At 30.7% G+C, this 12,368-nt stretch overlaps 1 protein-coding gene across 1 annotated transcript; it reads right to left on the reverse strand.

Annotated features, from left to right (window-relative positions):
* Positions 1-1,810: 1,810 nt before the first annotated feature.
* Positions 1,811-8,743, reverse strand: LOC143557644 (adenine phosphoribosyltransferase 4-like). The gene is made up of 6 exons (XM_077046675.1): positions 8,647-8,743; positions 8,461-8,571; positions 4,313-4,405; positions 4,081-4,230; positions 1,967-2,025; positions 1,811-1,882 (listed from the first exon to the last, which is right to left on the reverse strand). Exons 1-6 carry the CDS (start codon positions 8,741-8,743, stop codon positions 1,811-1,813), a joined length of 582 nt encoding a protein of 193 aa, XP_076902790.1.
* Between the last annotated feature and the right edge of the window lie 3,625 nt (positions 8,744-12,368).

A 12,368-nucleotide genomic window follows, 5' to 3' on the forward strand; every position in this document is an offset into this window, starting at 1 on the left:
ATATTTTGAATGCATACAACTAGTATTGGATTATGCGCTTCGCATGCCTTCAATCCTTGCTAAATCTCAAACTTAAACTAGAGAACTAATTTAGTTGCCAGAGGAGGTGTTAATCAGTTCAAATAGCTTTCATCAAGCTTGAAATAGGTTAGATTCCGCTTTGCACGCCTTCAATCCTTGCTAAGATGGCACGGTCACAACTTACTCTCACTAAAACCCTTATGAGATGTTGGGGTTGTGGAAGTTTGGGCTTGGTTAGTTGAATTTATGTTGTGGGTTTAATGAAGATTGGAGAACTAATTTAATTACTAGAGGGGGTGTTAATCAATTCAAGTAAGCTTAAAATAAGATAGATTCCGCTTTACATGCCTTCAACCCTTGCTAAAATGGCACGATCACAACTTACTCTCTCTAAAAGCCTTGTGGGTTGTCGTGTTTGTGCAGGTTTAAGCCTGGTTGGTTGAAGATATGCTTGGGTTCAATAAAAATTGGAGAAATGAGAGGTTGTTACGTTGGCCCTTTTATCTATATATTAGAACTTATTTATGTTTTCTCGTTTACTAAGCTAGAAACCTTATGCTCAAAGGCGGATGTAGCTCAATGGTCTCGCTACCCCTCAACTTTTTCGGCGAAGTGCAATTTTGTATTTTATTTTTTGCGTTTTATGATTACGTTACCCCTGAATTTATATTATGCTACATATCAAAATTTTGAAAGCCCAAAACTTCACATTTCAAAGTTTTATTAAAAGGCTAAAAGCCCAAGATGATTAAAAGCATACTGGTTAATTACAATTTAAAAGCCCAACTTAAATAATAGGGCAAAGGCACGCTCGAAATGCGTAACAGAGCGCTGATACGTCGCACGAAACGGGCAACTCCCGGAACCGATACATGCGAAACGGGTAGCCCGGAACCGACACATGTTTAATGTGAAACAGTGCCCAGGACGAGCAAAACACGTAACTGGGCGCCGGTATGCGTGGAACTCGTAACCTGGTCCCGATACACGCGAAACGCATAACCGGAAGCTGTACTGAAGAAACAAGTCAAAAAACTTCTTAATGTACGGTTAAAAAAAATTATGCTACCTCTAAAATTATACTCTAAATCCGCCACTACCTATGCTAGTCTCTATACATTCATATGGTTGTACTTGTAATCTCCCATCGTGTGTGTTAAGAGTATAAAGCAATAAAAAAAATTGATTGCAGCCCGTGGACGTATGTCAACTTAGATAGGGCCATGCAAATCCTTGTGTCTAATGTTCATTTACTTTCGACATTGTGATTATGTGTGTGTTTTCAATAATCGAGGTCCTAACAATGAACAGTTTTGGTAAAGTAAGAGATTTGGTTAGCCCATTTTTAATCTTATAACCAAAATGTTTTGGTAAAGTTCCATTTGCCCCCTTCAACTTCTATTTTAAGCCAATTAATCAGCAAATTAACCTGGATTAGTCAAGTTTTCAACTTCTATTTGTATTTTAAGTCAATTAATCAACAAATATTATTCATGTCCCGTGCTTGGTTCATGACGCATGTAATATCGAGAAGCAAGAAGATGAATAACCAAACAAAGCATGGATAAATAATTATAAGTAGATCGAATCATCATAATTTTTTTATCAGAAGTTAATATGTGTTTAAATTAATTAAGATAAAAAGAAATAAGATTGATCTTTATTATTTTATCTTAAATCTCCAAGGTACTATCACCAAAATTACCAATGGAGACACATATTAGGACGCAAATAATAATAATAAAGGCTCCTCTAACGTACACCTTTCCCTCAATGCACGAAACCTTCATCAACTTGGCTTAGACCGCACCTCAACAAGTGCATACAATGGCTTCCCGCGTGACATCAATCGTTCGCGACCCTACATCAGTATTTAAAAATCAAACCAAAACTGTAATTATTCTCTCTCTAATATGGTATTAGTTAATTACTATGCGGAAAGTACCTTCAACTCAGGTGCTTCAATCACACAAGCACACTCAACGACCTCGGCTCCCCCGCGCTCTGCAAAATCATGTAAATGACGATATTGTTAGTTTAAGCATAAACAACTAAAACATATATAGTTTAAAAGTACAAAGTTCTTGGGTGGACGGTAGGAGTGTGGATTTGGGTTCATTTTGGGTTCAAAGTTTAAACAGAGTGATCAAAAATTCGGGTTATTAAATATCGGATGCCGTACAGTTTTGAGTAGCTGATTAATTATACACTACATTATGTATCATGTTCTACATGGGTTAAATGACTTAAATTCTGTAAGTGAAAACTTTATAAATAAAAAAAATGACAAATAAAAGTATTACATTAGAAAAGTACAAAGATAAATTACAACTACAATTCACAAACTTAAAAATAAGACATAAATCTTTAAATATTTATTTCAATACAACATTAGATGGCACACTAAAAATATGGTAACAACTTAAGTAAAATAGTATTATTATAACATAAACGGTACAATTGGAACAAAACGAACCAGTCATTAATGGAAGAAAGTTTTTGATCAATCGAATAATGTGCACTAAAAGAGAATCAATAGGAGATTACGGTTACAGGGGAAAAGATGGCAGGTCAGGCTAAGTTAAAGGTACTCGTGTTTTTAACAATGAACCGTTGAGTAAGTTTTAGAAGTTAAAATGTTTCATATATATGTAAATGTTTTCTTGTATATAAAAATGATATAATTTATATCAGACAAGTTAAATAAATGTTCAGTTTATAAAAATGTTTTATAAACAAGCCTAACTTATTTTTATAAAAAATATATTTGTAAAAGCAATTATAGAAATCAGTAAACAAAAAATATATAAAAAAAACTTTAAAAAATATGTATAATTAATAGGAGAGAGAGAGAGAGGCGGGAAGAAAGAATAACAATGCATTAGAGAATGACACGTGACAAAAGAAAACATTTATTTATAGACTAGTATAGATATAATTTATATTAGACAAATTAAATAAATGTTCAGTTTATAAAAATGATTTATAAACAAACCTAACTTTTTTTTATAAAAAATATTTATTTTGTAATAGCAATTACAGAAATCAGTAAACAAAAAAAAATATATAAAAAGAGCTTAAAGATATGTATAATTAATAGAAGAGAAAGAGACAGAAATAAAGAATAAGAGTGCATTGGAGAATGACAGGTGATAAGAAAAATCTTTATTTATTATATAGTATAGACCTCACATAAAATATTGGGTTTATACTATTTATTAATTTCTTATGGACTACGTAGCATTCAAAATTAAAATGAAAATCCAGAAGTATGGTCCGGTTCAGTTGTGAAATTGAAATCAAACAAAACATTTAGTTTTTACGAACACATATTAGTAAGCTGTCGGTTTTGTTTGACTTGGCTATTTCGGTTCAATCATTTGGGTTACAAATCGGATTTTTGACTTCATGCACACCCCTATAGTGATCTCGGTCGAAAGTTAACTAAAATGTATATTCAACGCAAATAACCTCACAAGTCAAAAAGTCATTCTGTTTAGAAAAATTATAATAATATCAAAACATTATGATCTTTTAATCGGATTTAACACACTATTCTATATTTACATATTTGTATAAAGGGACTACTAAAACAACATAAATTACATATTTCTCTAACCAATAAAATTAATTACATATTTTCCTTTTTCAAATCAAATTACCTATCTAATATATAAATAAGTAAATGAGAGTGACGCCAACAATAATTCTACAATTCTCATTTATTTTTCCTACCTTTATTTCTTCATTAAATAAGTAAGTTTGTTTCTTATTTCTGTTTCTTAATTCCTAAATCTTTTTTATTGGGGAGTTCTAGAGACACTTCCTTTTTTGCTGAAGCACCCATAATACGCTTTGTATAGCCCGGGGCGTATAGAGGGGGGGAGGGGGTTCTGGGTGTCCCTAGTAGGACACTTCGCTTTTTTAAATTCCTAAATTTTTATATATATTTACTTCAATATATATAATATATGAGTTAATAGCCTGGTTATTTATAAACAATATAATAAGTTTCGGGTCAATCCAAGTCAACCCAAGTGGATAAAGTTTGATGGGTACCAAGTAAGTTCGTGGCAGCACAAATGGTGCCACCTGTAGCGATTAGATCGTCATGAATGATCGCACGGTCTCCAGATTTAACCGCTCCAACATGCATTTCAAGGCAATCCGACCCGTATTCCAATTCATATTTTTCGGATATTACTTCACCTGTTTTATAACTCTCAAATATTTGCAATCATATAAACCATATAATTTTCAAAATACATAATAGGTTGCAGATGTAACATACCTGGCAACTTTTTTGGCTTCCTTAATGGAACAAACTTTGCTCCTATTGCAAGTGCTATTGCCGGACCGAACATGAAGCCCCTAGCCTCAATTCCTGGAATAGACCAAACAGTTTCATCAACATATGGTTTATGTTATCTTACAGTGGAGGTGGTCTTGTGTCTGCCATACACTTTCCATAAACCCTAGGTGTGTGAATTAAGTTGTAATTCTTACAAATCAGTTTCAATCGTATATTAGTTTGTTTTTATTTTTATATATTAAATTTTTAAATATTAGAGCTAGTGATATTTAGAGTTCTTTTTCACCCATCAATTAATTTAAATGGCATTTTAATTATGTCCAAAACACTAGCGAGGTTAGTGTTCTGTTAGACGGGGAGTGGTACAAGAAAATAGGGTGAAAGTTAGGAGTGGTGGCCGGTGGGTAACAAATCAAAAGTTGAGAGTGTTATCAGCAAACAGATGAAAGTTGGAAGTATTGAAGACCTATATCCCACTTAAAAAGGTATAACATTCTAGTACAAATTTAAAGTTGTTGCATTAAAAAACTATATAGTTGATTATTTAAGCTTTATATAAAGTAAAACTAATTTTGATAACAAAAAGTTAAGATATATATATAGATATAAGTTAGTTTTTGTTAATTACTATTCTTAAGTCTTAGGGTTATTTATGATTCAAAAATAGATCGAAATATTGGTCGGTTACGTGGTTAAATTGGCGTTCTTTTATTTTGATGTAATTGTTCTCGGGTGGTTGGTCTCTCTTGTTTGGGTGAAGGGTTATTATGTTTGTGTTATGGTTTTCATATGCTTATAAAAGTTTATAGCTCGAAAAAATCTTTTCTTTTATAATGAAATACCTAAAAAAGTTAAAAACATTATCGTAAGAATTTTAAATTATTAAACTTAAAATTAAGTATTGATAAATCCATAACTTTATATAAACTTAAGTTCATGGAAGAATTGATCTTAATGTGAGAAATAAATCCAATCAGTCATAATTTAATTTTTTTAATTTATTTTATTATGGGTGTTTATTAGTAAAAACTGATTTTTATATATTTTTGGTAGAAAACAATCAATCATTTAGAAAAAGTTACATATTACTTTTTAGATTATTACTTTTTATAATTTATCAATTTTCTAACTTTGTAGTCTACTTCAAAGTCTAACAAACCCCTGTTTGTCGATATATTAATTGACTAGCTTGGAGCTTGTGCTTCATACGGGTGAAAAATATAATAAAAATAAAAAGTTATTATATGTAATACGTAAATTCAATTGTTTCATATAATAATGTTTATTCATGACTTTTTTATTAAGTTTTTGATATATTATGCACTATAATTTTAAGTTGAAAACCAAATCTTGATTTTTGATTTATTTCAAACAAATCATTCATACAGATTTTGTTATATTAAATATTGGATGTATAAAAATGATATTTATAACAAAATGTTGTCACATATTTAAAAACTAAATTTACAAAGATTAAGGTTTTGTTGTAAAAGAAAATAAATAAAAATATATTATATTTTAAAATAAAGAGAGATACGATGAACAATCTTAAATGGTTGTGTTAAAGAGATATTAGAAGACAATGTCATACTGTGAATTATGAAAATGTTAACAGTTAAATATAATTTTGGTTTTATACTTTAAGAGAATCACATTTATATATGTTAAGTCAAGAAATCAAATAAAATTACCATTTTATTGGAGTTGGTAAGCACATTTGATTTGAAACATGTCTTGTGTTTGAAACCCGCACCATACAATAATATATTTTTCAAAATTTTATAAAGCCTTACGGATCATGGGTTATAATAGGAAAACGGGTCATGTGTCATAATATAATAAATAATAGAAAACAGTGGCATGACATCTACTTGGCAACCTATTTGAAGTGCCTAGTTAAATGTCATATAGACAACTTGTGTTGATTTAATAATATAGTTAGATTTAACCTAAAAGTTTCTTCTTTAACATTCATCCTCAATTCAACAAAGATATTATGTCAGAAATTTATTCTTCTATAACGAAATTGACGGATGGATTATCCAAATCAAGGTATAACAAACAAAGATAAAACAAAAACGATGGGCTGATCCATCAATTAATCAACATAATTAAAGTTATGTTCAATTTCATAATTTGATGATCTTCGATGACGAATCATTTGTCTTTTGTATAGAAGCACTTTTACAATTATCCAAATTTTGTGTTCAAATCATCATATACTAACGCCAAAATAAGGCCAAGACATGCCTTTTTTTTTAATTTTATTTTAATTGATTTTTAATCAATCTTTTATTGGGAATTTACAAATCATGTTTTGTTAATTTTTTTTTAATTAATCTCTTATGTCTAGACATATTGTGAGTTATGTGTAGGTGAAAATAAAATGAATTAACAATCTGTGTAGGCAAATGCGAGCTATGTGTACGTAAATATTAGTTGCGTGCTGATGAAAATGAAAGGAACTATCAATACGTATAGGCAATTTGTAAACTTACACAATACCAACAATCTATGCGATCAATTTGTAATAACACCTACAAATTATATGTATAAACCTACATAGAAACAAAATAAATTATTTTTTTATTTACACATAAAACAAAAAACATATTAATTATCGGGAAAATTCCCAAAATAAGCATTGATAAAAACAAATTTTGTAGTTTTAGGTATCATTTGCAAAAGATTCCAGAAATATGTATTATAAACTAGTCGTAACGAGTAATTTGTATAAACCAATTAGAATTTGCTACGTGTCCTTAAGCTAACCGTAACGAGCATGTTCACTAATCATTTACTCGTCACGACTAAATAAGTTTCATGTCTCGTAATCAACGCCCACGAGTAATTCATAAGTCCTTTAATCGCGACGAGTAGATTATAAGATTAAACTAGTCGCAACGAGTTACCTACTAACAAACTACTCGTGTAGGGAATGTAAATCGAGTAAACTAGCCGTCGCGACTAAAGGACTTATGTTACTCGTGGGCGTTGATTACAAGGCATGAAACTTATGTAGTCGTGACGAGTAAATGATAGGTGAACGTGCTTGTTACGGTTAGTTTAAGGATACGCGACAAGTTTTAATTAGTTCTACAAACTACTCGTCACGACTAGTTTATAATACCTATTTCTGAAATTTTTTGCAAATGATATCTAAAACTAGAAATTTGTTTTCATAAATGCTTATTTTAGAAATTTTCCCTTAATCATCTACATTTGTAACATTTTTATATACATATTCATAATGTCACCATCATAGGAATTTATGCAGGAAATACATGAATCTGTTTAAGCTAACATAAATTTGGTACTTAAGGTAGTTGACGAATTATGAATGAAAAATATTCTGGTATTTGATTAACAACATATTTGATTAGAAAAATAAATTAAATTTAATTAAATTGGTTTGTAACTTTGATTTATTTAGTAATTAATACCAATTAATATCATTAATAACTCATCATGACTTTTAAGAATATTCAAGACCTCACAGCCCTTTCTCATTAAAACTGATCAATTACTTTTTATTAGTTACAAGTTTGCCATTTTTTATTTTAGACCAGCGATTACATTTTATCAATGGTTAAGATCCATTTCTCGTATTAACATCACTTCTTGCGTGAGCCATCCCCTATACTATTTAAAATTTATAAATTTTAAAAATAATTTATTGTTATAACAAAAAGTTAAGATATATATAAAATAGTTTTGTTTTTATTATTCTCCCTAAACCCTCACATGGTTTTTGCAGTTAAAACTCAAAAGCATAAAAGGGTATTTTATGGGACACTTTTTTGCTCTTTTAAGACATTTTTTTTGTAACTTAAAAGCATAAAAAAGCCCACTACAAACTCACTAACCAACATATTATTTAGGACATATAGTGTGATTTTTAACCAAATAACGAATAATAATAATAATAATAATAATAATAACAACAAAAGCAAAGCCATTAAAATTCTGCACTCACATTACAACTACGAAGCATGCCACTACACATCGGATAAATGATTAAAACCTAAAAGGTTAATTTGAAATTTCGTGTTTTTTATTAGGGAATTGCCAATGTCTTTGAGATTGGATATTAAATCTAAAAAAAAAAATGAAATTGGAATAATTACCAGCAACTACCGATATATTTTCATGTTTGTAACGCTCAACGAACAAATCGAAGGTGTCCTTGAACGCCTTTGGATCAAGCAGCAATGTAGTGATGTCCAGAAACACCATACCTGATGATCATAAAATAATCAAGCTAGCATTTGTCACTGATCATGAATGTATGTGATTATAAGAGATGATCGTACCTTGTTTCGGGAAGTTAGGGATGACACGAAGTGAGGATTTGATGCCGTCGATACGGTCCGAGGATTCTCCATCTTTGCCGGACGACAATATGAGCATTTTAAAAAAATGAATGGTGGATTTGATGGAATATTAGAGTGAGGAAAGAAAATGAATAGAGGGAAGCAAGTCATGTATTTATAGGAGGATTAGGTATTTTGGTGAGAGAGGTTTGCAACTTTATTGCTTAAGGGTGTGAATACTCATATTCCATAAGCATAAGGGTCGGAAATGAAACTTAAAATAGTGTGTGACACCCTTATTTACCAATAGAAACCGTATTTCTTTATATTATTATTATTAGTAAAAACCTAATGTATTAAGCAAGCATCAAATATGTTAAAAGTTTCGTTTAGTAGCGCCTTATAGGTATTATCATCTTCATTTGTTGTTATCTTTATTCTTACATTTATTTTTGTCCGTTCATTCTTATCATAGTTGTGTGGTTTATCATTTATCTTTGTTATAAGTAAACTCGTTATTAAATATTCTTTAATCTTTTATTATCATATCTTTAAACCACGTGAACGATGGGAATCTATAATGGGGTCGTTCACACCCAAACATAAGAAAACGAGTTGTAGACGTGGAAGAGAGAGATAGAGTCGATCACATTTTGTCCCAAGAAAGAAAAGGGACGCTTCTACGAAAGGGGATGAGAGAATAGTGTAGGATATGGTTTGTGACTTTTGTAAGAGAAAGAGCTCGACATGTTTTTATGATAACTCTGGGCATGGATGACGAATAAAGAAAGTTCATTGACCTTTTGGGTTACTTATGCCCGCACACCCTTTATATAACTAGATATATACCTCTTGTATAGTTGTTTTCTAATTAAAATATAAGTTTTATAAGTTTCAGCAGATAATATTTTTATGAATTTGAAAATATGTTTCTTTTTATAAGTATTTCAAGATACACTTTTGTTATGGATTGAATTATACCAATATGATACTGTCTTAAATAACATTTTTATTACATGATTGTAAATTAATAGCATTTATATATAGACATAAATTGTCATAAAACTAGAAAAAAAAGTTGGTTACGGTTTATGTTAATTTGATTAACTTTATGACTATTTATTTACACTATAACTCGTAATTTATATCAATTTATGTGATATGATGAGACAATATATCAACAGTTATTGCATCTGTATGAATACAACTCATGTCATGTACGTTATTTTCATATATAATCGGTTACTTTTGGCTTTTCGCATTCCTTGCAAATCACACTATGGACACATAAAAACATACATAGAGGGGTTGTTCTTGAAAATGCCATAATGTACAAGTAGGGTATAAAATCATACTAAATAGAATCAAATTAGTATTATACAATAGAAAACATCTTAAGGTAGTATTTATGGTCTATTTCCTGTTCATATTCACATAATTAGACTAAAAGGTGCTATATTTTCATTTTAATTACAGAAACAAAATCAAATACATTTTATTTTTAATATGAAAACAGTGAGAACTAATTTGCTGTTATTATTAGGTTTATTTTTATAGGTGTTTGCTGTTATATTTTGTTCGTATTTGCCAGTTTTCAATTATGAGACGTTATAAATATTTGTTAATTTATATTTTGTTGTTATTATATTTTTTCTTTTGCTGGTATTTGCTGTTATGAATTTTGTTCTTCATTTTGATTATTTTGTTGTAATTTTTAATTAGGTTTTTTTCTTTGTTATTATAAATCATTGTTTATGTAGATTGGTATTGTTTCTAACGTTCTCAATTTTTTTTATAAATTGATATTATTTTCCGCGTTCTCATGTTAAGATTAAAATATATATGAACCTTCCCATTCAATTACATAATAAATAAATTTTTATATATTTATCATTACTTTTTCTCTCTCTTTTACTTCTGAATTGGAAGAGCAAGAACAAGTCTCTCCATTTTTTTTGAGAGAGCAGAGCAGTCAAAGAATGAAACAGATCAAATGATTGTTCTAGAATGACTATTTATCACAATTGCTCCTTGTGATGCAGTGGAACCATGGCAATTAGGATCTCAAGATGCAGTTTGAGTCGCGAAATGGCCGCTTGCTTAACTTCATTTTTCTATATTAAAAAAGAATTCTCTCTCTCTATATATATAAAACAACCACTTTTAAATTAATCCAAATTTAACGTTTCCCGTATAACATTTTCTCTTACATCTACTCACGACGACTCGTAACCACATCCTATAATGTGAAAAGACTGTATTGCCATTATGGAATTAAAGACACATGTGAATAAAATAAGATTTTTGATGTGGGTTAGTGGGTTACAATTATCGAATGCAGGTAAATGGTTCATAATTCGCTCATAACTTTATGATAAAGTAAATTACGAAACCCGTGTGAAAGAAAGTAAACAAAGGATTACAATTGAAAAAGGAATGTCAAGAAAGGGGTAAAGCAGAAAGCCGAGGCATGTGTTTGATGTGGTTCTCTATAAACATATTTAGCGTCTTCTTTTGTACACGATGCATAATTCTTATGTGTCTTCTTTTAAGAACCATAAACCGTGTTGTCGAGCAACCGGAAATTTGGAAAGTATTTTGTTATTACACTTGCTATCTTAGACACGTGAAAATTCAGATATTTGAAATTCCAGACATTGAATATCCTTTCTTCGTACCTGATAGAAGCCGATTCGAGATGGCTAATCTCCCAAGATAGTGACCCTTAGAGCGGGTTAGACTCCAAAAAAATAGAGAGAACAAGATATAATTTTACTTCAATTTTCTTTTCCCTTTCTTTTCACAACTACAAGGTTTAAATACAAATACTAAATGGAAACATGCAGAAAAACCTAAACAAACATTGCTAACGTGGGAACATGCATCATGGTAGAAACTACCAACTAATTGGAAACTACCAAATAATATAAAAAGTAAACGTGCAAAAGAAATGGTTATGGGGTTGGTTCGTATCAGTACCCTTTGCTTTTCTTTCACTCAATTCCTCTTTTAATCATTCTCTCTCGTCACCACCTAAACACCGTCGCCGCCGCCACAACCACCATTGCCACCGCCGTTGCTAGTCTGCTACCATCATCGCCACCGCTACACGACCGCCACCGCCACCACCTTCGCCACACCACCGCCGTCGCCACCATTATCATTTTTTGTTTTAGTAAATTTTATTTATTTTGAGCCATAAATATTTTTATCATTTGTTTTTTTTCTATCTTTTTATGCCTACCAAAGTCTTAACAACAGTGATTTTTTACATTTCCAAACCACACAATAAAATGATAATAATTCATTTCATTCACCTTACCATTTTGTTATACCGAAGACAGTGACCTTTACTTTTAGCATGCTTTCTTTACTAATCACTATATTTGCTGCAATTATCGTGCATATATTGTAATATTGTATACACTATAATTACATCGAAACGTTTGATCTAAAAGTTTAGATGGATTGCAAAAATGCATGCATACATAGTATATGTTAGGCTATGTGTAATGAAGAGCTATAAAATGAGGAGGGTTGACACGTGGCCAGAGGGCAGTGTTGTAGCCCACAAGTTGCTCCACTCCCCAATACTTGATCGCCGCATCAACAGTCATCATACACAAGCAAGCGACAAATGTATGTCCCCCCACCCCCCACACACAAATCGCCCCTTTGTTGTCTAGGGGTTGATGCTCTCGCCCAGAATCACCCAAATTCCA

Source organism: Bidens hawaiensis, unplaced genomic scaffold, assembly GCF_021521415.1.
Source record: "Bidens hawaiensis isolate Kalapana, Puna unplaced genomic scaffold, B.hawaiensis_p1.1 tig00019079_1, whole genome shotgun sequence".
Lineage (NCBI taxonomy): Eukaryota > Viridiplantae > Streptophyta > Magnoliopsida > Asterales > Asteraceae > Bidens > Bidens hawaiensis.